This window comes from Phyllostomus discolor, chromosome 13 (assembly GCF_004126475.2).
Source record: "Phyllostomus discolor isolate MPI-MPIP mPhyDis1 chromosome 13, mPhyDis1.pri.v3, whole genome shotgun sequence".
In the NCBI taxonomy this organism is placed as follows: domain Eukaryota; kingdom Metazoa; phylum Chordata; class Mammalia; order Chiroptera; family Phyllostomidae; genus Phyllostomus; species Phyllostomus discolor.
The window spans coordinates 46,192,313-46,219,398 of NC_040915.2; the positions used below are offsets into that span (position 1 = coordinate 46,192,313).

The 27,086-nt window shown below is 43.1% G+C and overlaps 2 protein-coding genes and 1 long non-coding RNA gene across 4 annotated transcripts in view; 2 read left to right on the forward strand and 1 right to left on the reverse strand.

Annotated features, from left to right (window-relative positions):
- The first annotated feature begins 936 nt into the window (after positions 1-936).
- Positions 937-8,315, forward strand: ERP29 (endoplasmic reticulum protein 29). 2 transcript variants are annotated; one of them, XM_028528504.2, is made up of 3 exons: positions 937-1,170; positions 5,337-5,475; positions 7,502-8,315. In XM_028528504.2, exons 1-3 carry the CDS (start codon positions 1,027-1,029, stop codon positions 7,999-8,001), a joined length of 783 nt encoding a protein of 260 aa, XP_028384305.1. In that variant the 5' UTR covers positions 937-1,026; the 3' UTR covers positions 8,002-8,315. The 2 variants fall into 2 exon arrangements, with proteins under 2 accessions (XP_028384305.1, XP_028384307.1); XM_028528506.2 differs by lacking the exon at positions 5,337-5,475 and having other exon boundaries at positions 948-1,170; positions 7,502-7,660.
- An 855-nt stretch (positions 8,316-9,170) lies between these two features.
- On the forward strand, positions 9,171-12,189 carry LOC118498040. The gene is made up of 2 exons (XR_004900559.1): positions 9,171-11,567; positions 11,608-12,189. It is a non-coding gene; the product is annotated as an uncharacterized LOC118498040 (long non-coding RNA).
- Positions 11,997-27,086, reverse strand: part of NAA25 (N-alpha-acetyltransferase 25, NatB auxiliary subunit) — a 57,309-nt gene continuing 42,219 nt past the window's right edge. Inside the window, 5 exon segments of the mRNA XM_028528130.2 lie at positions 11,997-14,816; positions 18,892-19,038; positions 23,363-23,473; positions 24,848-24,945; positions 26,309-26,374. Coding sequence (XP_028383931.1) covers positions 14,694-14,816; positions 18,892-19,038; positions 23,363-23,473; positions 24,848-24,945; positions 26,309-26,374 — 545 coding nt within the window. The 3' untranslated portion in view covers positions 11,997-14,693.

Sequence of the window (27,086 nt, forward strand, 5' to 3'; positions counted from 1 at the left end):
GTTTGCCTTGTAAATGCCTCCTCTCGTGTCAAAAGAAGATTGATCTCCAAAGTCACCTCCCGTCTACACCTTTCCCTGACGTTCCAGAACAGGCTCGCGCGTCTTCACTACACTGCATTATATAGAGTCTTCTTTCCTACCAATGAATTACACGGTAAGGGTGACACTACGGTCCCCGTGTCTCCGCCTCCCCCAACGCCGAGTTCCTGCGGTGCACAGAGGGTCTCGTTCGCCTCTGCGCCCCGCAGGCAAATCCAGGGTCTGGCGTAAACAAACTAAACGAATACCTTCCCCAGATATATGGAAGAGAAGTGTTTGGATTTTTTTTTTTAATCTTCCTGGAGCCTAGGACCCAGCTTAGCGGGGTCCTCGGCTTTCGGTAAAACGGGGCGCCGCCCCGGTGGGGAGCGGGCAAGCGGCCCTGAGGCAAAGGCGCGCCGGGCCGACCACCTCGGGGCACGGCTACGGGCGGGGGCGGCGCACGGCGGGCTGAGGGGGAGGACCGGGCCCACCGAGCGAGGGTAGTAGGTAGCACAGTCACGCTGACTGACGGACTAACCGAAGACGGTGGCGGAACCCAGCCGACTGCCTGACGGACCGAAGGCAGGAAGAAACAAGGGCTGGAGCCGTCACCTCCCCAGGCGAGGACACGCAAGACCGAGAGCTGCAAAGGCGCTCAGCACGCGCCTCGTGTCTCGCTCCTCACGCGGAGGAGCACGGGAAAAGAGACAGCCGGTTGCGCGCCTCGCCGAGTGCGCGTGCGCGGCAGCCGCGCACGCTTTCCACCCACCCCCCGCCCCCCGCCCCCCACCCACCCTTCGCCGCGCGCGCTCACGTCGCCCCTCCCTCTCACCCCGGGAAGGCGCGAGCTCGTAGAGAGCGCGCGCACCGCAGCCCCCATTTCCCCGCCCCTCATGCGGCCCCTCCCCTCATCCTGGGCGGGCGTTGAGCTGCTCGCCTAGCCTTCCTGGTCACGTGCCACGCGACTCCGCGCTCTCTGCGTCCAGCCTTCCTAGCTCCGGCGTTATGGCTGCCACCATTCTCTGCGCCGCTTCTCTCTCTCCACTGTTTCCCTTTTTCTTTTTCCTCCTGCTCCTCTGCGCTCCGCAGGGCAGTAGCGGCCTGCACACCAAGGGTTCCCTTCCCCTGGATACAGTCACTTTCTACAAGGTAACGAGGGCGGGGAACATCGCGCGCAGGTGCAGCCAAAGTGCCCAGGGGAGTGCGCACCCGTGGGGGACGCAGGGGACAGAGGGCTGGCAGGTGGTCTGTAACGACGATCCCGGGGCTTCCCACCATACCATAGGGCTGGTGGACTCTGGGCCTGAGGCCGAATCATGACCATGGGTTCTACGTGCTCCAGGTGCCCCGCGCACCCTCGCCTGTGCAGTATTTGTACTTGTTCCTCTTTTGCAAAAGAGCTGCCGCAAAGATGCAGCCCAGAGAACTCGGTGCCCAGTTCCTTCATCTAGGGGTAGGGGGCGGTGCCAGGCGAGATCCAATCCTCGAGTCCCAAGTGGGAGACTCGGAGGGCCGTGCGAGGCGGACGCCACAACTCCAGCTGTGGTTGGGCGGCGGGCGGGGTAGAAAACCGTCGTGTTAGCTTCCGTTTCTGCGCCCCTCTTTCCCTGGTGTGGATTGCAGCCTGCTTTGCAATAGGCAAACGATGGCCGGAGAGCCTGCGTCTCCCTGAAAAGTATAGGCATTAAGAACAAGCTTAATTCTTGTTCCCGGTAGGGTTCAACCACCCTACAGGGAATATCTTGGGCTTGGGGACAAAAAGAATAAAATCAGTCAAGTCATGGAAGAATTTGCCACGACCCCAACTCCCAAATTTACAGAATTTGAGGTTCTGGCGTAGGTAAACGGCCGTTGGAAATGTTGAAGGCTGAATGCAGTCCCAACCCCCTCCGCTTGCAACTGTCTTCACCCACTGTCAACTTTTAACTTTGCTTACAAGATGAGCAAGCTTAGGGTTTCAGAAAGAGAGAGAGAGCCCGTTGTTGTATTTTCTTAAGTTGTATCCATTGCCGGGATGTGAAACCAAGAAATGGAGTTCTATCTCAAGTAGTTGAACCCTTCTTATTTCAAAAGGGTTTCTTGTGAATTTGGCACTTGTGGCCCATTCTTGGCAAAGTTTCAAGAATTTAAAAGTGTAGGTATGGCTGGTTGGTTGTCAGGCACACCCCACAGCACCCTATGCTTTGGGGGCCTTTACTGGCCAAGTGATGCCCCTACACACACACACACACACACACACACCCAAACATGGGAATGGGATAACATCACAGACCAGATGTGACCTAGATGGAGACATTGCACTGTAAAGTCAACAGTATTTCCTAAGCATTTGGTGTTTCTCCATCTTTACTGCTCTTACCATGGTCAGAGCTATCATTGTAGTAGCTTACTCTCAATTCATGCTCCACATAGTAGTCTAGGTCCTACACGATCTGCCCCTTGCTTCCCTTTCCTTTCATCTAACCATTCTCATTTTTGTTCCCTCCTGTCCAGCCACACGTGCTTTCTGTCTTCTATATATTCCTAGCTCATTACTGCTTTCGGTCCTTTGCACTTGTGACTAGAACGTTCTTTGCCCAATCTTTGAAGGCTGGTTGCTTCTCATCATTCAAGCTTAGGTTAAATGTTACCTTCTCAGAATCTTTCCGTGATTTCCCCATCCCCCAGCCGAAAGGGTTGGTTACATGTTACATATAAGATGCTCAATAATGGTTTGTTGAATGAGCAAATGTTTTCTCCAGTCCCTTTCTAAAACTCATTGTCTTTATTATTATTGAACAGAAGCTTCCTCGTGTTATCATGTCCGGGGGCCTCAACCCATGCTCTGTCTTTAAGTGATTTCCAATGTCTTCTTTTGTTTCTTGCCCTTCGCCAACACAGAGATAAGAGACCCTGTCCATTTTCTTTACTGTCCGTCTTCTTGTTCACTTAGAAGAGTGCGCGGCACTTGGTGGGCCCTCAGTACCTTTTTATTCAATGAATGAATGAGTAATGAATTCATCTGTACATTGAAGAAGCAACTTGCCAAAATACAGGTTATGGTGGCATCAGTTCCTCAAGGATGAGGAAAGGAGAGAGATTCCTAAAGCAATTAAGAGGTACAGACTGAGTAAAATACATACATAGAAGAAAAAGTTCATTGTGCAAATGCTTGCCGTTCAAAACCACCCTGCCAGTGGTTAAGAATGGTGAATGAAGGTAAAATAAAAGATGGAGGTCTCTGGATTCTACTTCAGTGTTAGAGCACTGTATTAATTTATTCTCTATTAATAATATCATTGTTATTAATATTTCATAATACAAATGTAGGCCCCTTGCAGGTAGAAATCCTGTTGTGCTTTTAAAATTGTTTTCCACTGAACACACAGCATCTGCCACCAAAGTCTGCCCTAGTTTTGTTCATTCAGCAAATATTTTCAGAGCACCTGCTACATACAGGCACTGTTGGGCACTGGGGATACAGCAGAAAACAGGTCAGACAAGATCCTTATTCTCACAAATGTACATTCTAGTGGAGAAGGCAGATAACAGACAAGCAAATAAGGATTTCAGAGGATGATTAAATGCAGCGAAGAAAACGGAGCAGGGTAAGCGATGGAGTGTAATGGAAAAGAAGCAGGATTGGATGGGAGGGGTGGAGACGGCCTCCACCAGGAGGGGCTACCTGAACGGAGCGTTGGTAGACAGCCGTGGAAAGAACTGGGACAAGGGCATCGCAGAGACAGCAAGTGAAAAGGCCCTAAGGGAGAATGAGTTTGGTGTACTGAACTCACATAAGGCTAGTTGGGCCAGAGGGATATGCTCTGATTTATATTTTAAGTTTCCCTGCTTTAAGGCCCCCAGAGCTCAGAATGTTGGGGGTCAGTGACCACTTGAAGATTACCTGTTGCTGTGGCTTCTCCCTTTTCCCTCGCGCCCCCAGGCAGTGTGAGATATTTTTTAAAACCTAAAACCAAATGGACATCAGCACACAATAAGGAACAAGGGGTAACAGAAACTGGAATGATATCAGCCTGGGATGAAATGCTGACTGGTTTGATTAGGAAAACAGAAAGTTGAAGGAGGAAGAGAAGGCGGCAGTACTGACCAAAAGCAGTTCATTAAATCAGATCTATGCATTGGCCAAGAAATCACCAAGAGAAGTCCTTGGGATTCCTCCATATGTTAAACATAGAATTACATGAGCACCCCCCCACCCCATTCCACTGCTAGATATAGATCCAAAAACTGAAGACAGGTGTAAAAACAAAGATTTGTGCATGAATATTCCTAACAGCTATTCACAAATAGCCAAAAGGTTGAAACATTCCAATTGTCCATCTGCTGATGAATGGCTAAGCGAACTGTGGTCTGTTTATACAGTGGAATATTTATCCAGCCACAAAAAGAAACGCACTACTGACACATGCTGCAACATGGATGAACCTTGAGAACATTGGGCTAGGTGAAAGAGGGCAGTCACAGAAGGCCACGTATTGTATGATACCATCGGGGCAGACAAAGCCACAGAGACAGAAAGCCGATTAGTGGTTGCGGGGATTGGGAGGGAGGAGGACTGGGGAATGACTGCTCAGTGGGTGGGATGTGCTGCTGCTTCCAGTGGTAACAATGTCCTGGAACTAGATATTAGTGATGGTTGCACAACGGTCAATGTACTAATCCCACTGAATTGTGTACTTTAAAATGGCTAAAATGGTGAAGTGCATTTGACAATGAAAATAAAAATCGTGGCCCTGACAGTGTAGTTCCTAGAAATCTAGCCAGAGGGAACCATGGTCTAGGGAGGGGACATTGTCCCAAGCCCGGCCTCTCAGCAACTTCCCTGGAGCCTGAAATTGCAGAGTTCAGACTGTGGGCCCCCCAGCTGAAGCATCCTCCATGATGCCAACTCCTTTATAGATGTTGGTTAGTTGGTGATTTTCTGGCATTTTTCTGCTTCGTTGTATACTGAGAAAGGCCCCCACTGGGATGGTGGGCATGACAGGGGCCAGCGTATTGTGTGCTGAGGGTCTCCCCGGCCTCAGCACGGGACCACTGGAGGGGAGGGCCTCAGAACACCTACAGCTGTTTATTCTAGACGGGGTTGTCCACGTCTTCCATTTAGTGTAAACAAGCACTTAATGGGGCACCCAGCACATGGCAGGCACCACTAAATTGTCATGTGAATCAGTGAGTGAATGAATAGCTATTAGTATGTGGGAGCGTGTCCCCCTTATGGGCTTGGTTTCCACTTCTTAACCAGGGGTCCACTGGGGAGGGCAGTTAGCCCCAAAGGTTCCTGGAACCCCCGCTTGCTCAGCTCTGTACATCCTCAGGTCATTCCCAAGAGCAAGTTCGTCTTGGTGAAGTTCGACACCCAGTACCCCTACGGCGAGAAGCAGGATGAGTTCAAGCGTCTGGCTGAAAACTCGGCCTCCAGCGACGATCTCTTGGTGGCAGAGGTGGGGATCTCAGGTATGGACAAGTCCGGACAACTGGGGAGGGCAAAAAGGGGGGAAGCTAGAAATTATTTCCCTACTTGTAGGGGGAATACCCAGCCCCTCTCCATCGGAGCCACACGAAGGGTGGAAATGGGATCGTGGCCTTTGAAGCAATCTGGTACCCACAGTAAGCTTAGCTTGAGTGGGTTCTGTGGCCACAGAACCTCAGCTCGGCCGTGCGGGTGCCTGAGGAGAGGGAATCCACCATCCTTCACCCTCTACACCCACTGACATTAAACTCACCGTAAGAACTTGGGAGCTCTTGTTACTGGGGACCGTGGTGAGAGGGGGTGCAGTGCCTCCTCTGACAGACGGCTTAGTCCATTCTTCCATCTTCATTTTAGCTCTTTTGTACTAAAACTGTTGGGGTTGGCTTCACCTCAAATCCATCAGAGTCGCCACTAACCCAAGGGCAGCTCTCAGCCACAGTGACAGCTTTAATAATAACAGTGGCCAACATTTAGTGGTTTACAACCTGGGAAGATGTATACAGACATTGCCTTTTTAATCTTCCCTTGAACCCCACCTAGGAAGCGAGGTGTAGTATGCACCTCCATGTTATGCTTAATCAAGACTGAAGCTCAAGGCTGTGCGGGAAGCAGGGGAGGAAGGGGCTTATCCAGAACTCAACCTGAGTCCTTATTCCCACGTGCAGTGGCTCCTCGCCTCTGTTTCCTCCCAGCGGGAGCGCCTCAGCCCCTAGTAAGCTGGTCCTGGGCAGAGACGGCTGGCACACTTCTCCAGGGCAGTCGGTCAATTCTGACCCAACTGTGAGTTCACTCCCAGTATTTTGACATTTATCAAATGTGTACTGTGTGCCAGGCCCCTGTACCGAGTGTTTGACATACATCTCATCCTGTGACTAACTGGACCTCCAGTACTGTGGTCCTATGTAGTACATGTAGTACTGTGACCTACATTTTTCAAGTTAGGAAACAGTGTTTCGAGTCACTTGCTCAAGAGAGGAGAGTTTAAAGTGGCAGAACAGGTTTGGAGCCACACGCTTCCTTTTCTGTCACCTTGTGAAAGGTGGTCTTGGCCATCTCTTCATGATGGTGCAAGAAGCCAGCCGTCCCGCATCAGCCCCTAACAGCTGTCATATATTAAGCACTTAACTCTGCCAAGGTAAATGCACACGTCTCCTCGTTGGGTCCTCCCATCGGCCCTTGTGCGATAGGAACTGTGTTACCTACCACATACTCCCCCGTCTCACTAAGCTCTGGCCAGACTGGACTTTGTAATCCTTAAATACAGGGGTCCAGCACAAGTAACGCCCCTTTTTTATGAGCCTGGTAATCGGTACCAAATCTTTTATTACAAAACCATAAGCATGTAATTTGGTAACAACTCATCACGCTCAACCACATCACAGGACATTTTTAGATGTAATGTTCAAATTGCTCTCCGTCTCGTGTGAGCCGGTCACGTTCCCTACCAACCACACTGAATGGTGTTCCTTCCGCCAGACCCTGTCCATGGCAGCTCATTCGCTGCTTCAGAGCTTTGCATGTCCGGTCTTTTCTACCACAGACACTTTTCCCAGATCTTCATTCATGTGTCTGGTCCCTCAGCTCATGCCACCTCCATAGACACGACTACCTGATAGGGGCCTTCCTACCCAGTGGCATATCGCTGTTTTATTTCATCATGGCACTAACATTTATGGTTATTTGTGTATTACCTTTCTTCTCACCCGTAGAACAACATGAGCTCCTTGGGGCTGGAGAGCTTTATACTCTTAATCACGACTCGACCCCCAGCACTAAGAACAGGACCTGGCACGTAGTGGGCATATAGTGAATATTCAGAAGCATCCCCACCTTTCAGATGGGGACAGTGAAGTTCGGAGAGGTTAAATGTGACTTGACTAGGGCCACCCAGCTGGGAAGGAGCAGGGGAGCTATTCAGACACAGCCAAGATGTATCTTCCTCTCAGCCCAGGTTGGCTTCCGCCCTGCCTTCCCACGGTCTTGCCCCTCATGTCTGCTTCCTGTTCACAGATTATGGTGACAAGCTGAACATGGAGCTAAGTGAGAAGTACAAGTTGGACAAAGACAACTACCCAGTCTTCTACCTCTTCCGGGATGGGGACTTCGAGAACCCAGTCCCATATAGCGGGCCAGTTAAGGTCGGAGCCATCCAGCGCTGGCTCAAGGGGCAAGGAGTCTACCTAGGTATGCCCGGCTGCCTGCCTGCCTATGACGCCCTTGCTGGCGAGTTCATCAGGGCCTCTGGCGTGGAGGCCCGCCAGGCCCTCCTGAAGCGGGGACAAGACAACCTTGCTGGCGTGAAGGAGACTGAGAAGAAGTGGGCCGAGCAGTACCTGAAGATCATGGGGAAGGTCTTGGACCAAGGTGAGGACTTCCCAGCATCGGAGATGACCCGGATCACCAAGCTGATTGAGAAGAACAAGATGAGCGACGGGAAGAAGGAGGAGCTCCAGAAGAGCTTAAACATCTTGACTGCCTTCCAGAAGAAGGGGGAGAAGGAGGAGCTGTAGAAAGGCACTCCGGGGTTTCCCAGAGTTTGGCGGGGGTGGGGAGGGAGAGTTATCTGCTGGCTGTGAGACCCTCCTGGGGTGTGAGGGGTGTGAGAGGAATATAAGAAATCTGAGCATGCCCAGACTTTGATGCTGACATGACCGTGCGTGGGATGTCTCTATAGCCAGCCCCGGTACAGCTAGAACACTCACGCAGATGGCTTGTGAATTTCCCCTTCAGAAGGAATTGGTGCTATAAAGAATGTACTGCCCACATCCTTGACAGGTATAATTCTGATCCAATTAAAGTTTCCATGTTTTGGTTAAGTAGACCCGAAGCCACTCAGTTCTCTTTTACAAATTGCACTTTGGACTATGACCTGCTTGCTCCTTTGACTTTATTTTTGAATCCAAGCTGGTGTGGATCGCACCGTGGCAGGGGCAGACTGTCCTGGTGAACGCTGCAGGGGCTGGTCCCAGGTCAAGGCCCACCTTACGCTCCACTGGTGTTCAGACTCACGTGGTAAATCGCATTGTCCACGGTCTTGTCTGTAAAACTGAACGGCACTGTTAATGAACCTCGGTGTAAATGTTCCCCATACTTCATGAAATACGTATAGGAAAGCCTTAGTTTTGCTAATACAGTCATAGGTTTTTTCAAGTTCGATTTTAGACAGCTAAATGATGTAATTCCATCCAATGTAAAAGTTTAAAAAATGGGGACTGTTTGCCATCTAAGTTACTTTGTCACTGTCAGTTACTCAGTAAGTACCAACCTTTAAAAAGTCAGAGAGAGGAGCATTGTACTGACTTTGAAATCTGTTCTCTGGAGTGATGAGCAGCGTCTGCCACGGTCAGCTTCCTAACGTCCCCACTTTCATAGTGAACTATTTGACAAGATCAAACTGCAGCCCCTGAAATATGTTTAATTGCACCCAAAGAAATTTAAGTTGAATGGAGTTGGCGAATAAAATAGTTTTTGTTCCCTTCCTTTTTTTTTTTTTAACCAGATTGGTATTTAAAGTCATTGGGAACAAAAGATGCAGGGAAGCCCATGTAGAATTGGACAGGACGAAAACATCTGGTGGCTTAGGCTAACAGCTGGGCTAGGCTAACAGCTGGGCTGGACTACTCCCAACATTTTTTAAGGAAAAAAAATTTTTATAATTTTTCTTAGGTTTTATTTACCTATTTTTAGAGAGGGGGGAATGGAAGGAGAAAGGGAGAGAAACGTCGAATGGTTGCCTCACACACGCCCCCAGCTGGGGACCTGGCTCGCTACCCAGGCTCGGGCCCTGACTGGGAATGCAACCGGTGACCTAGGAATGGTACAGGCTGGCTCTCACAGAGTCACACCAGCCAGAACAGTACCCCACATTTTGACAAAAGAATATTATATAGGGGCATGTAAAAGTAGATGTACAGTTTTGAGGATGTGAAAGTTTATTCTTGTATTATTATTTACTATTATTTGTATTCCAACTGTACACCTACTTTTGCTCACCACTGTGTTTACATTTGGCCCAACAATTACAGTATTTCCCCTACTCACTATTTCTAAATGAAAATTTTGGGAGGTCTTTGGATGCTTCTCATTGGTAAACTTACTTTAGCTGTTCTAGGGTTTGTTTTTTTTAATTGATTTTAGAGAGAAAAACATTCTGCCTATTTATGCATTCATTCATTGGTTGATTCTTGTATGTGCCCTGACTGGGGATTGAACCCACTACTTTGGCATATTGAGATGATGCTCCAACCAACGGAGCTACCTGGCCAGGTCTAGTTTTTTCTTGTCTATCTAAAATAGTCACTTTCAAAGAACTAAGTATTCACTGTCATATGGAAATTAGAGTAAGACAAATGGCAGGTAGGAAAAAAAAACCACATGTTTCCATCATCCCTGCATGTAGTCTCATCTTCTCAATGGTGAGAAGTGGTAACACCCAGGGTACTTCACTGGATGGGTCCAGGCTGGGTACCATTATAATAAGCCTTGGGTCTTAAGTTGAAGAAACATTGGCTGTTGGACAGGACTAGATTATTAAACGTCAGAGGCTCTGTGTATCAAATCCTTTTCCTTAGAGGTGAGCCCTGTTTCTAGTTGCGAATCTGAGCTGATTTGCATATGCCACACAAAATCCAGTCTTTGACACCTAAGTCAAATGGATTCCTTCTACTTCTTAGCATCTAATTAAATAATATTGTGGCTCAGATGCTACTAATCTGTGATTGAAGGCTATGGACTGGCTTCCCAGAATCAAACAAGTATCTGATAATTCTGAGGGAAGTTCCAGATAACCTGAAGCAAATGAGACCCTGGATCCAACACGAACAATCCTATGCTAAGGAACTTGCAAGTGACCTCAAATATTGCCAAGAATAATTTGAATTTGCAAATAGTCCTTGGTAACTGGTGCCACAAAAGGTTAGCATTAGAATTGCACCAGGAAAGGCTGGCTATTCAGTAGAGAACCAGAACTGAATGGGAATTGGAACATGACCGTGGAGACTAAGAATGTGAGATGGTGTGTGTGGGGGAGGAGGGTCGGGATGTGGGCTCATTTCATCAGCGCTTGAGTTTGCACCTCATTCAACCCCTACCCCACTGGGTGGTCTTAAGTAGTAACCTCATATGCAGTAACTTCCATATGTAAACTAGGACATGACCTGGGACCCATTTACTGGGATATGTGGAAGCTGGAAGTTATAAAAAAGCTGTGTACTGCCCAAGTTTAAATTTCTTTAGATAACCCCCCAAATAATTTTTATAAGCATTTGGCTCATAGTTGCTTACCCTCCAGTTGTAGGAAATGCATGTCTGCATCAAGCAGTGACAGCACCTAAAAAACGAGGAACATGAAAAAGTGTAACCCCGAGCCCACCTTTTGGGGAAATTAAAGACGGCAGTGAGGTAATATCCAAGTGCCCACCTTTTTGCTACAGGAAAATAACGCTGGGACGAAAGCAGGCAAAAATGGACTTCTCAGGGCTCAAAGAAGTGCACTCCATAATCACGGGGCAGAAAAACAAACAGCTCTTCTTTCCACTGTGCCGTCAGCGTGGCGTAAACCTGGCCTTGGCCTGGGGAGTCGCGTACTCTTTGATAAGTTGCGTCGCCAGCCTTTTTGCAATCCCCCGCCCCCGTTAGCTTCCTCCAGAATTCAGAAATCTCAGTCCTTCCCCTGGCCGCAAAGTCCTTATTGCTCTGATCCCTCTCTATCTCAATCCCTACCTCTCTCTTCCTAGGACTTTCATTAAGTCCCAGCCACTTGGGCCTTTTTTTTTCCGCCCCCAGTCACTGGAACACGCTCAGCTGTTTCCGGCCCTGGGGCCTTTGACCTTGTGTTCCTTTCTCCACGGCTGGCTTTTCCTCATTCAGGTCAGATGGCAGCACTCAAGGCGTCCTCTCACGACCCAGGTTACCACATACTTTGAGTTATTTTATTAAATTAATTACAAGCTAATATTTATTGTGACTTTGCTCACCTTGGCCACTAATGAAGGATGTATGGTCTCATTTGCCATTATATCAGCAGAGCCTAAAATGGAATGTGGCACATACTAAAATAAGTTCTCTCTCTCTCTATGTGTGTGTGTGTATATATATATATAGAGAGAGAGAGAGAGAGGGAGAATTATTAAGTGCTGGCATGCAAGGTACTGCTTTTAAACAAAAAGACTAATGGCCTTGGAATATAAATACTAAATCCACAAATACTACAATTTAGCTGAGGAATGTAACACAATACAAATTGAGGTGAATAATACTATTTAAAAGGTAGCTTCTAGGAATCTGAAAAATGAACCAGGTAGAAATAAACAGACTTAAAGGTATTTATATAAATTAACCCATCCAGTTTAAAGATTTGCTATGCTTATTCTGAAGGAAGAATGTATACTTCCCATTTTAATAAACCACATCAAATAAGTAGGAAGAGTTTCAATAACAAGGCCATAGATACACTGAAACCCCTTTTTATATTAAAAGTTAAAATGAAAGACAAATCCAGATTAAACATAGTGATTGCAAAATATAATGCAATTTTGAACAATTAAAATTATGAAAATATACAAAATTGATGGGCAACACAGCTAGGCATTTGTACATTTTTCATTATTTGGAGAACACTAAAAATTCCTCTACCTTTTATCCACATCAGATAAATGATTTAAAACAAATGTTTGCTTTGGAGAGTCTTAACTTAGGATCTCAGTAGTATAAAAAGCAGTAATTTTTCAGTCTGTAAACAGTAGTTGTGTTTTTCTCCTTTCCTTTTTTTTTAAATAGCAATTTACCACACAAAAACAAAACAAAACCCACACAATCCAAAAACAGCAGCAGCAGCAATGGGTTATTTGAGAATTCTCTTCAAATACCAATGACATACGATTGCTGGAGAGGGTGCTTTTTACTCATGTAAGAATATATATATATATATATTTTTTTAACTATACACAATTTATAGTGCATGACAGTTTCCAAAAGAACAGATTAATAAAAGATATTGGCCATTTCTGCATAATTTCATTCTTTGTACAATTTTCTCAAAACATAAGAGGTTGGATCTAATTGAAATGCTACATTTAGCAGGAATATCAGCAAGTAACAAAGGAAGAATTACCTCAACGTAACACTGTCCCTAAACCCACCGTTTGAGTTTTTAGTAGCGGTCCCAGGTGCCCTCGGGCAGGAGACCAGCCAGGTAGACCACTGGAGCCGCGCGCTGTCCCTGAGGACCGAGGCCAGCCCGCCGACAAGCACACGCCGCACGGATCGCGGTCAGGTGAAGACTTGTTTAAAGGGCATTTCTACTTTTATGTACAGTGTTTCTGGACATTCAAAGGAACAGCATTTCAAGAACACATGCCACACACACATACCCCATCCCTTATACACACAAAATTCCATCTCAACAGGCCACAGTTTTATGAAATGATGATATGTTGTCAATAAATTACATTTGGAATCAACCAGAATTCTCAATTCATCTTGTTAATCAGTTCTTCCTTTGGGGATGGGGTGTGACAGCTTTGGCTACCAATTTACATCGAAAACCATTTTTTGAAATTACTTAATGGACTAGGATTTCCAATAAGTCTTATTTTAAGACAATAATGTAATTTCCTTTAAAATTTCCTTTGAAGTTTAAACAGTTACCGATCACCCTATCAAACTGTAAGTCTAAGAAAGTCAAGGTGAGGAGACAAAATACAATTGCTCTGCATATAGAGAGAGCCTTTCCAAGCTCTCTTTTGGTTGCTTTTGAAAGAAAAAAGTATCACATTTCACTGGAGAAGCGAGTTGAAAAGGACTTTTAAGGTCTTCAAAACCAGTCCTCCACCAGATGCTTGCATTTCTTCATCAAATTCATTTCTCTGCTCTTACAAAATTACCAACTTGAACAGTATTTGGGTAACAAAGACCAAGAACAGAAGCACGGATTCAAACACAAACACGTTATCAAAGCAATGGTATAAACTGTGTAACATTTTCAAGAGCAACGTCTATCTTTTCTGTCAGACTGACTTCAGAAGCCATGGCCTTAGGGGCTCCAGGTGAACAATGTAAACACCATCCCGGTGCAATTCTCAAGTTTGAAGTAAACTGAACCTCCAAACCAATGGGTAACATTTCTTTTGCCAGCCTAAAACTTAAAACCTAGATTAAGTCCATAATATACATTCCTTCTTTCCTTCCTTCCCAAACCCCCCACTTAAAAAGGAAAAAAAAACCCTAAAGTATTATATCTTTATTTTCAAGCATATATATATATATATATATACACACACATACACACACATATGCTTGAAAATACACATATACATGTAAAAGCATATCATATATATATATATATGTATCTCACAAAACCAATGACGTTGGTATTCCACTTGCCTGCATAAATATGAACACTTCTTTTCTTTAAAAGTGATCCCCATTTTCCCCGAAAGGATGAAAGACAGCAAGCTAGTCCTCAGCAGGTTTGTTCTAAGTGGTCTGTACTGCCTTCCCCTCCACACAGCAGTGGCTAACAGAAGCCTGCCCGTGATCTAACTCTCCTGGAGCAGGACGGGGGTGTCTTGGCTGTTAGGACTAAGCACGAAGACGAGCGCCTGTGGTTGTCTGAGGGTGCCTTTCAGTGGCTGGTGCTTATGCCAAACTTCATCTGAGGCCCTTTGGGTACCTGCCTCGGGTTCTGTGGGAGCCAAGCAGCTGAGCAAGCCTCAAGACTAAATTGCCGATGTGGAAAGAGGGCCTGCTCCCAGTCTTGGTCCCCCTCTGCTTCTCCTTTCTGCGTCCTAATGCTCAAGGACCAGACCAAAATGTCCACAGCTGCTATAATGGTACGGCCATTCGGCTGCTCTGAGGTCGATGATTTATGCTTAACTTCTATTGCTGCTTTTATAGGACCCTCCCCCACCAGAGGTTGCCAGTGGCAGTAGGGCAGAAGTGGGGTTCTCTTGTGGCTGCCATATGCATATGAACATGTATAAAAAGTGGTCAAACCCAGATGAGGGTCCTGCTTCTGGTTTATATACAATAATTTAATCAGTTGTACACATTTAATACCTAAAAAATTAATTCACGATCAAAGTCCTTCATGCACATTATGAGGAAGTTCTGGATTAAAATGGTGCTCAACCAGATGTAGATTTTGCCTGGGAGATGATACCATTTCCTGCTGTAGTCATCAGTGCCCATGTTTCCCACTTCCTTAAATTTTTAGTTTCTTTGTGGTCTCAAGTCTTTTTTTCAGCAGCTCCCCAATTTCCAGAAGTGAGTGCAGGTAACTGCTCTGCACCTTCCCTTGCACAGTCTTTGAAAACGTTCTCTCTTCCTACAAAGGAGACAAGAATTAGTGGTCCTGCTCAGAAAGCAATTCCCCAGTTCCCGTTCTGCAGAAACAAAGTTAGCATTACCTCTGGTCCCACTGAAAGCTCCATCAGAATAGGGTGAGTCGTTTTCAATTTCATAAAATTCAAAGGCTAAAGCTCATTATAAATACATATTTTTCCATGTGATTTTTCACTGATACTGTTTTTTAGAAATACTATTCTTTCAAGTAACCTTTATTATAAGTTATATAAAGCCAAAAAACTGGTATTTCTAATTAGAAGCTGACATCAAAAAAAGTAGGAAATTATTACCAGTTTGGACATAAAATCGCTCTTTTGTCATGAGCTGTATGTACAAAGGGGAAAAAATTAGATTTCTGATTATTAGTTTCATCAGAGAAAAACAGAAGAAATTTATTATGAATTTGGACACATCACAGCCACTTTTTAAAGGCATCTAGTTTACCATTATTGTCTTTTTTAGCTACAACATTAACAGGTCTCCCTCCACACTGAGAAGTCCATGGGTTCCAGAGGCCAAACACCTGAAAAAGACCAAAGCATTCCCAAGCCTACTCCAGTATGAGAGCTACCCATCTGCGGCTCGTTGGACCTGCGGGTGGAGACCACAGAAAAGAAAGGGCTGGAGCGTTCAAACAGAGAGAGGAGGCTGACGGGGAACTGGTTTGGTTTACGTGAGCTGGCAGTGTTCCAAAGCCTAGAAGAAACCAAGTAAGCACATCTTATGGCCCAACGGTAATGCCTGAGATCTCATCTACCTCAAAAGTACAAATGTGCGTAAGAAAGTCTGTACAAACACATCACATGCAGTACTCATGCAGTACTCTAAAGCAAATTACGGAAACAAATTCAAATGTCCAGGGGCTGGGGTGCATTCGTATTTTGAATGCTGAACAGCTGCTTAAAGAACAAGGTTGACCTGTATGTGTTAGTCTGAACAGACCTGTTGAATGTACGGGTGAGTGAAAAAAAGCCAAGCTTCAGGATAAAACCGAGTACATTGTTTACTTTTAAAAACTAACAGATAGTAGAGCACATTACAAATTTATCTTAAAACCAGATGGTTTTTTAAAGATACAAATAATACTGTGGGTTTTCTCTGTGAGTATAAATGGGGGAAACAAAAGGGCCCTGGCACACAGCCAGCTTCAGTGGCTGTCCCCAGGGAGCAGGACAGGGGCCTGCCCTCGAAGGGGGAGCCCGCAGGCCTCACTCACAATGTTTCAGGTGTAGGAAGGAAGGAAAGAAGTAACCTGAAGGAAACTGGAGAGATTTTTTTTTTAACTCAAAAGGCAAGTACCCAGCACTGTTTGAATCCTGCATTTGACGGATGGTGCTGCTCAGTGTGCATGAACACACACACACGAACACACACTTTAACAAAAGGAGGCAGTAAAAAAAAAAAAGAGTAGGCAATAAAAGGCCATTATTATTTTATTTAATCCTCACTATAATCCTAAAAAGTAGGTAGTACTATGAGTTTCATCTTACAGATAAAGAGATTGCAACCCAAAGGTTAAGTGACTTTCCCAAGGTCAAATGAAGGCAGGCCCACAAAGCTGGGAGACTCTAGAGCAGCCCAAGTTCAGGATAACCTCCAGAACACTCAACAGGAGAAATCTCATTCCTCGTTTTAGGAGACAGACAGATCTTTAAAGAACCACCACCACTCACAGCCCCAGCAGCAGAGCTGTGTGTGGTGCCTGTCGCCTTCTCGCCCGGCAGTCCTTCCCACAAACCATGTGTCCCAGGCTCTGCCGGCTGGCTGGCTCACGATTCCCTTCCCTGCTTCCAGCTTGTGTCTGCCTCCTCCTGTGTGAATCCCTTTAATCCACTCCCGTCTGCCCGGTGAGAACTTAGTCCTCAGATGCCCCTTCCCTGGTAAGCCTTTTAGACTGGCTCAGATCTCTGTGCCTATGTTGTATCTTCAAATCAACTTGTATCTCTCTAGAGCCAGCTCTTTGACCACTATATTTCTACAAGCCCTCAGCCCAATTACAGCGTGCTCAATAAATCTGTGTCTACTTATTAAAAATCTCAAAGATACCCAGCAAAGCCCGGCTATATGAAGCAATGTGACATTTGTTCAAGTGTGAAATTTTTAAGATTTTTTTTAAAAGGATAAGTACTGTAATTCTCAGTTTTTGTTTTTCTATAGTATTCAGGAAAGGGGATATGAGTTTCAAATACAGAATGAGTTTGGATTTGGTCTAAAAAGTAAAAAGTCACAATTATAAATGACCAGATTTCTTTACAGGTAAAAGTGTTCCAAAGAACCAGCAAGTGTCTCTCGGGGGGGAGGTGGAAGGCGAGAACCCTACCTGGGAGGTGCCGACCTCTCTAGGATTCAGTCACTGGGCCTTTACTGGGTCCGCAACTGCCTGGAAGTCAGGAAGGCCAGTGGCAGATACAAATGCATTTACTGCAGGAACAGGCGAGAGGGAGAGGTGGGGATGGTTCTGGGTGGCTGGACAGGGACTGATTTGAGGCTGGGAACCGGGAGGTACTATTCTCTCTCTTCTAATTCTCTTGAAACAAACAAACGTTTGTATGTAAAGAGATAATGGAATATTACCTGATAATTACAAAAATAAAGTAGATAATTGTTCATACATAATGATCTCCTACAGACTAAGTACAAAAATGCTAGACAAACCAATGTGTATAGGATGCTATCACTTGTATTTAAAGGCAAGAGGTGGGGGAGGGAAACAGACATAATAGGCTTGTAGATGACTTATCTGACTGAGGAAGAGTTAGATGAAAAACTGCTGACTATAGCAGTTCCCTCTTGGAAAGGGAACTAGGGAGCAGGTTAGAGTGGGAGGGAGACATTTCGCTGTGTTCTTTCTGTACCCTTTGAATTTTTTTTTTACCATGGGCATATTTTACTTTCAAAACAAAGGCTTAAAAAAAGAAGATAAAAATACCAAAGAATTAAACAATTCATCAATTAGTACTTCTAATCAATCACCACTGAACATACAGTTTACCAGGCTAAAGCCAAACTTCTAGTTCACCATCTCGATACACGCCTGCCTCCTTCACTCAGCCTTCGGGCAGGTGGAAAGCTCTCAGCCCACACCCGCAGCGAGCCCTCCCACCCGCTCTGGGTTGCAGCTTCACAGAAGAGGAGCCTGCAGTCCTTGCAGCCAGTGTGCCTGACAGGGTTCCCTTCCTTCCCTCTCCTGGTTCAGTCTGGGGCTAGGATGCCGGCTGCCCTTCCATCACTGGGCAGGTTCCCTCGGGTCAGAGAACGCTCGAGGGCAGCGGCCCCTCAAGACCCGACTTCCATCACTGGAGCACTCCCGAGAAATGGGGGGTATCGCCACTGTCCTGGCCTCTATCAGAACCCTAAACCTACTTCAGGACACCTTTAAATCTTCAATTATTTCAGACTGAAAACTTCATGTATTTAATTTTTTAAAAGAATCCACACTTGAAAGGCAAGACTTTACAGGGATTTTGCTAACAGAGTTTTAAGAAACCAGTCTGAAATAACTATCAGGAGAAATCTGATGACTTCTACGTTTGACTCTATACTTGGTTCCACTCCTTTTTTGGCTAGTTTGCTCTAGCCTAATTATTTATGACATAATTATTCTGATGTCCAGCATCTCTCCTCTTTCAAGTAATAACCGCTAGGGTGGCAAAGAAGCCAGCCAGCCCAGTGGCAGGTAAATTCTCACTCAAGGAGACTGTCCCTGGATTGCAAAAATATATCCGGTTTCCTCTGTTCCTCAAAACAGGGACAGTGCTAACTCTACTCCTCACCAATTCATCATTAGTTTTCATGGTAAAAGAACAACCCCCACAATGTCCAGAAAGAAGGGCTGGGCTGGGCCAGGGGGTGGGGGCAACAGGGTGGAAATAGAGGAGGAGAGGAATCCAGCACTCCCACCCCGCAACACGACAAACGACTATTGCAGGCACCTTCTAATCACAACTCCTGTGAGGGGAGAATGAGAAATTGAAAATTAACGTGTCCTTGTGGTAAGGATAAGAACATGTGTTTTCATAAACACGGCTTATTACTGATCGCCTACATTCTCTTACCGGTGAGAGAGAAGTGTCTTCTAAAATAAGTTCTTCAAGTTTAAGTGCAATTAGATGAGTTTCAAGCCCTTTAATATGATCCACAACATTGGAAATTAAAGTCTGAAGCCCAGTAACATAGTCTTGAAAACTGGTAAAGACAGGTGGCTGAAAAAAAGATTTTTAAAAAGTTGAAAGATTAGAAACAAATTTGCCGTGCTTACATCACATAAGCTATACTAACGGATTCCATAACAGAGCATTACCTAACCCTATTAACAGTAATAGGGGTCTTACTGTTTTGGGCATTAACACCGTCTTTTTAGAGATGCTTTTAGGCATGGTAAATTTAATTGCCAGCAAATAATGCTAACTCAGCAACAATGACTTGAGCATTTTTTAAAATGGGATTTCAGTTCACCCTGGGAAACTACAGGCGAAATTCCGATGGAAAAATGTCTTGGCTGGTCATCACTCAGCTCCAGGCTGAGACCCTCCCGGACACCACGGTGACGAGAGGAGCCAGGACTCCACTTCCTCTCTCTGTGTCTCTGAGATCCCTCCAGTGCTGACGACAGAACAGAACAGTCTAAGTTCCAACAGAAAAATAATGGGTGACCACAGCTAAGAGAATTCTGAAAAGGGTAGTTAGGGGGATTCGCCCTAAAAGATATCAGAGTGTACTATGCTTACATGGCATCCAGAGGGTACTGGCATATAACTAAACTGACAAAGTGAAAATAAACAAGTCCCAGACAGACCGAAAAATGTAAGAGAATGTGAATGGTAGCATTTCGAAACAGTGATTTCAAGTGGATAAATGGTACTGAGATAACTAGCTACACATTTCTGACATACAAAATAGTAAATACCAAAATTAATTCCAGATAAATATATTTTTTAAAAATCCATGAAAGTCCCAGAAGAAAATTTAGGGAATGACTTCTGCAATCATAAATTGGATGTCCCTTTGTAAATATTATACTAAGTTAGGAACCATTTTTAAAAATCTTTTTGTAATTACTACAGTGACAAAAAAAATCACCCAAGTTAAAAGACTAATGACAAACTGGAAAAAAACTGAATCATCAATGACAGAGAATTAATAACACTATTATGTTAAGAGCCCAATAGCTCAAAATATATCAACAGGAAAAATATTACTATCACCACAGGGAACCTGGGCAAAGTCAGAACACAAAATATAGCAAAGAAATCCCAGCAACATGATACAATTAAAAAAAAAGATAACCACAAGAAAACTAGCCAGTCAAGTAATAAGGCCAGCTTTTCACTCAAGAAGTCTTCTTTGAAGGTTCATTATCAATAGAATTTTTTAAAATGCAAATCAGAAAAAAAGGAATAGCACTGTTTACCCATCAGATGGGTAAGGATACAGACACTCAGCACTAATGTAAAGATGAGCACGCATAGCAACTTCAGATCAAAGAGATATCGTAAGAAAAACATAGCATACATTCCTCTTTGTGTATTTGTCCATATTTTAATAGCAGCATAATTATAATGTCTAAAAAATTAGAACAAACCAAATATTCATCAAACCATTAAAAGTAAGAAACAACAGGAACAAATTTAAAGGACACACAGACAAAAACTAAGGGGAGGGTGGTAATGGGAAGGAAGTGGGGAGGGATGGGTGGGTGGGCTGCAATGGGAGTAAAAGGGAGAAAACTGTACCTGAACAATGATTAAAACAATAAAAAAAAGTAATGAGAAAGACAGATATTTGCTGAAATGAGCTGTCCAAGATATCCTATTAAATGAAAACAAACAAACCCAGAAAGGAACTTGCAGAACCTGTAGAACTCAGTTCTGCTTTGTTCGCAGCAGCTGTCACTGGTCAGTGGGAATATGGGTGATCTTCAGGTTATTTACACCCTTAGGTTACTTTGATAATCATAAAAATAGGTAAGCTATTTTTATTTTTGGAAACTAGAAAGCAACAACTACAGACCCCACAAAATCCAAATACCAAAAGGCTATTTAACAAGTTCTCGGAGTGACAGCTTCCATCAGCAGGAGTACCAGAGACCCTCTGATCTGCTTTTCGGACTTCGCACTCCCGAGTGTTCAATCATCAACCACACCACAGTGACTGAGAGGAGGTCCTTCGTGAGTCTCTCATCGCAGTCCAAGCATACTTTGTTTCTGAATGAATGGTAACACCCAACACAGTGTCAAAGCTAAAGAATTCCTGCCCTAGCCGGTGTACCTCAGTGGACTGAGCGAGGACTGAGAACCAAAGCATCGCAGGTTCGATTCCCAGTCAGGGCACAAGCCTGGGTTGCAGGCCACGGCCCCCAGTAACCGCACATTGATGTTTCTCTCTCTCTCTCCCTCCCTTCCCTCTCTAAAAATAAATAAATAAAATCTTTTAAAAAAATCTTTAAAAAAAGAAAAAGAATTCCTGAATTTGTTATTCCTGAATTGTTACGAATCATGCAGGAAATCAACATTACTACTAAAACCATCAACATTTTCAAATAACAGTGGTTAATAACTATTTTGCTATAGTGAACAAAAACCTCCCATTAATAATGATAGGATGGATACATTCAAACACTAATAAGATAGCATATCATGTGCATAATAAATCCTAAATAACTTTCCTTAAAAAGTACAAATTATGCAAATATTTCACATATTCAAAAATAAAATTAAAACAATAAAGACGAGAGGAGACACCAAAATAGAACACAAGCAGAAATACAAGAACTTTATTTACATCCCACTAATAACATAGTCTCAGGTTTTTTTTAAAGAGATGCTTTTCTTTTTTAAAGATTTTATTTATTTATTTTTAGAGAGGGAAGGGAGGGAGAGAGACAGAGAAACATCAATATGCGGTTGCTGGGGGCCGTGGCCTGCAACCCAGGCTTGTGCCCTGACTGGGTATCAAACCTGTGATGCTTTGGTTCACAGTCTGTGCTCAATCCACTGAGCTATGCCAGCCAGGGCAAAAAATCTGAACTTTATTAATGAGTTTGTTATTGGGACTATTAGTAGAACTGGACTAATTCCAAAACTATTTGGTATTTATTGTTAAACAGCAAATGAACAAACATTTTGCTGCTATTGGGAAACAGGGTTCTCACTCTGTGAAAAGGAAGCTACAAATGTGTAATAAGAGAGGGAAGGGAAGGAAGAACGGTGATGTTGGACTAAAGGTATCAGTCGGAATGAATTATTTAAAACTCTGTGTGTGTTGGTGTGGGTTTTAAATTTCCTGCCTCTCTCTATTGACATAAACTAGAAATTATGACACCTAATAGCAATTAGTACCCCTAACACCTAGATCTTGGTTTTGAAGTACCATTCCTCATGAAGGAACCAGGGTCCCTTGAAAAAATGTCTCAATTCAGTTCAGTGGGAATGTACAAAGTGCTTGGATCGTTTTTGCTGTTCCAAAATATGAGGGCTCAAAAACAGATGAGGACATGTTCAAGGACAGGTACCAACTTTAAGTGACTCCCACAAGCCAAATTTGGACATCCAAAAGAAAATGATGACACTGGATTATAAGGTAAATTTAAAAGAGAATGAGCCCACAGGGATCCTCAAATAGATGGTGATATTAAAAATATACAAATATATGCATATACATGGATAATACCATCTAATAAAAATAATAGATTGACAGAATTTTTAAAAATCACCATTGTGGAACCATCAATGTAGTGATAATTCATGCAAGTTAGACTAACAATGGATGCTAAGACCAGTGGGTGAAAAGCTGGTGGAAACTGAGATATTTGTTCTCAAAGCATCATCCCATAGATTACTTATTAATTAAAGGGTTGGCTCCTTTACAATAAAGACATCCAGTACACTTCCTTTATCAAATAATTAAATCTGAAATCACCAATAACGGGACATCACAACATTAGTGCCTCTTGACTTAATTTGCTGAAAAAGACACAATATCTACGTTTAATCTAAACCTGAGGAAATTAGCCCAATCTAGATTGTAGGACATTCTACCTAAATCCTAGCTAGACTCTTCAACAATAAAGAACAAACAATAGGCTAAGGAAGTGTCAGATTTAAAAAATGTCAGGTCCTTAGTAGAATTCTAATATTTTGAAAAAGGCTATGAAGGATGTAATTATTGTACCAATACTAAATTTCTTGAGTACTGTGGTTTTTGTAGGAGACTGCCTGCTCTATCCTGGTTTGTTAAATATTATGAAGTCTGTACTTTTCTTTCAAATGGTTCAACTAACTAAGGCGGGAGCAGGGGAGAATGAGAGAGAAATAAACAAATGCAGCAAACTGTTCACAAGTGGTGAGACTGGGTAAGGATATTTGGGTGTCATTATATGAGTCAGCTTCCCTGTAGGTGTGTAACTTAAAAAGAATGCTGGGGAGAGAAAATAAATGCAGATAGGATCACAAGGTCTCTTACAACACGCAGGAAAACAGTAAAAAGAAAAAGCAGCCTGATTATTGCTTGTCTTTTCTCTGTTATTACCATAATGATGCTGGTTTCTTTTTTCTTCTTTTTCTTTTTCTGTAAATTTAATTTGTATGGTCTCAGGACACTCTCACAGTAACTGGACACCCAAAGAATAATAGAAATAGTCTGAAAGAGAAAAAAATTGCAAATTCATGAATAAGGATTACGCTCAAAGCAACTATCAGGAACAGTTGAATGTAATGGACTAAACAAGAAATGGACAGTTCTTCTAAGAAATCCCTCCTTTTCTCCTCTAATTCTCCACTCTCTAATTTCTAGGATGGCCACACCCATCCAGGCCTTCGTCATCTTCCGCTTAGAATACTCTAACAGCTTAACTCTTTCTTCAGGCTTTCCCAGCTCTAAACCCATCAATGTCCATGGGATCTGACTTCCTTTCTCTTCCCTACAGGAAGTGGGGTGTATTAACATCCTTTTCACTCAAGTGAAAACTCCCAATTCCTAAACATGGAATCCAAAGGTTCTTTACAATAAATCTCTTCCCATCCTGTCCAGCCAGGTAAGATACTACCTTACTTGCAAACCTTAACTGAAATATATATAGAGAATCTCCCCAGCTGGTCAACAAATATCCTCTGTATTAAGTTAGGTGTTTAATGTTTACATGTCTTCTCCTATGCTACAGTGTATGCATGTACATACACGTGCAATTATTTATTACTCATTCATTAAGTGTGTCTAAGGCACTTACTATGTGCCAGTCATCAGAACAGAGAATACTGCCCTCCTGAAGCTTACAGACCAGTGGGGGAAGAAAAGTAAATACACATGCCACAGAAATTAAAGAAAAGGTAATGGATTATGAGTGTTTGGGATCCTTCTCCTTTTTCTGCTAAAAAGGATGAGAGTTTTGCTATATCAGATCCTGGATTCTTCTTCATAATGCAGAATCTCAATAATTACAGTATAGCAACAACACATCAAAGAAGCTGGAGGAATTAATTTACACTAAATAATAGCTGAGTCAAAAAGAAAAATAAACAGAAAACATCTAGATGTGAAGTGGAACAGATCTTTAAAGATGAGTAAAGCAAATTTCAAGGAGTTTACCTAAGCATTTGGAATGAAATCTTGGTATGCTTGGAAGGAGTTGGCTCAGAAAAAGACAAACTGTTTTTCAATTAACAAAAGTCAGGGGTGAAGGATTAAGTAATAGGTATATGGTGCCTAATATCTCTTTATTTTAAAAAAATTAATCCCGCCCTGGCTGGTGTGGCTCAGTGGATTGAGTGCCGACCTGCAAACCAAGTGGTTGCTGGTTTGATTCCCAGTCAGGGCACGTGCCTGGTTGTGGGCCCGGTCCCCAGTGGGGGGATGCATGGTAGGTGACCACACACTGATGTTTCTGTTCTTTTCTTTCTCTCTCCCCTCCCCTCTCTCTAAATATAAATAAATACAGTATTTTTTTAAAAAGGAAAAAAAATTAATCCTGTATACAATTAAGGAAAGTCTAGTTTTTCAGGAAGAAAACAAACATACCTCACCAAAGAAGACTAGATTTTCTAAACGAGTAGGGTGTGTTGTCAAGTTACCATCTTTAACCTCTAACAGGTCACCTTTACATTTACTGAAGACGTCTGAAAACAGAAAAATATCTCATGGTTTTATGCAGCTTTTGTTTCAGTGTTATTTTTAGGAATACAATGCACAATCTACTAAAGAATAAGCAAATATAAAAGCTTAATCCAGAAAGCCTCCCCTCACACACAATAAACCAAACACCACAGAATATCTGTCTGTGTTAAGTTCTTTAAAAAGCCACATGACTATTGCTCTACTGTCTTCAAAACATAAAAGGTAGCTTTATAAATTCCATACTCTAGGGTCTAAGCCTTTTCCCAATAGGGCACAATAAAATAAAGACTCCAAGTGAATGATTTAGAAGAGTTTGTGCCATCAAGGACTACAAGACTAAGGTACATGGTAGAAATGCACCTTCATAACAAACACATTTGATTCTCATAATCATGATTATCTTTTAATGATCATTCTTCATTACAGCAATAAGAGACTGTTCAGAATCCTGAACAGAAAGACCCTTAGAGATTTAAAATGGTATGTGTACCCTTTTATCAAATAATTCCTTTTCTAAGAATAACAAGCAAATAATCAAATAAGTAGCCAAAAACTTGTATCCCAAGATGTTCATTTCAGCGTTGTTATAAATATACCTTATAAATATTGCTACAAATAACTCGAATGCATAATATGTATTCAATGGGGGGATACATAAATAAATTTGGTACACTGATGTAAGACCAATGAATGGTGTGTGTGTGTATGTGTGTGCGTGCAGAGATTACCAAGATTTTATATATATATTTGACATGGTAAGATGTCCAAGGCAGTAAGAAATTACAGTCAGCCCTAGCAGGTGTGGCTCAGTGGATTGAGTACTGGCCTGCAAACTGAAGGGTCGTGGGTTCAATGCCTGTCAGGGCACACACCTGGACTGCAGGCAGGTACCTGGTTGGGGGTGTGTGGGCTGGGTCCCCAGTTGGGGGTATGTGAGAGGTAAATGATTGATGTTTCTCTCCCTCTCTTTCTCCCCTGCTTCCCCTCTCTCTGAACATAATTAATTAAATCTTTAAAAAAAACAGTCAGAAAAACATGTAGTATTCCTTCTCATATGCTAAAAATAGTCACTAGTACACATTTCTGTGTACTTCGGGTGGCATCTAGGAGTATGGACTCCAAAGCATCCACAGTTCCTACTTGGCCCTGAGGGAAAGGGTTTAGGAAAGGGGAAAAGACCACACACATTTGTTGCTGTTTTATGATAGGCATCTACTCGTTTTGTAATCAAAACTTTTAAGATTAAAAACAATTCTTTAAACATACCAAAAGTATGCAATACTTTCAAATCTTCTTGCAAGTTTCCATTTTTAAAACTGAACTATTATCAAATACCAAAGGGGAATCCACAGTAAGATCGCTTACCTCTTAACTGTTGTAATAAAGACTTAAAACTATTCTCTACTCGCTCCTGGATCTCCATTGTATCATCTAAAAAAAAAAAGTGAAAAACATTCATTTTTTTTTTTTAGCAAGCTTAGTACCTTCACATGGCAAAAACATTTTCTTTTCTCTTGAGAGCCATAGGCATCTAAATTCTATTACTGAGAGGCAGAGACAAAGATGACAGAAAGAAAAGGGAACTGAAAAAAGAAAAAGGGAAAGAGAAAAAAAGAGAAAGGTGTTAATTACCTTCTTTTTTCTACCCAAATTCTCTGGGAGGACTAGAAATCTGTGTTTCAAATACTCTAAGTGACAGGATGCACAAACCTTATGATTCAGAAGGGAAAAAAAGGCCAGTCTGTAGGATATTTGTGATTATCACTGGGTTGAAAAGCTTAGAAAAAGACTCTTCTCCACAGAGCAAGGGCTTCATTTTTTTAAAAAAGATTTTATTTATTTATTTTTAAAGAGAGGGGAAGGGACGGAGAAAGGTAGAGAAACATCCATGTGAGAGAGAAGTATCGATGGCCTCTCACATGCCCCCAATAGAGGACCAAACCGGCAACCGGGCGTGCGCCCTGAGTCGAATGGAACGGCCACCTTTCACTGTGGGACACGCCCAGCCACCTGAGCCATATGGTCAGGGCAGGGCTTCATTTTTAAATAAGAATTCAATCTGAAGTCTAACAATATTTTAACAAATCAAGAATTTGTTTCTTCAAACTTTTGAACCTAGTAAGATTTCAAATATGGAAAAGAC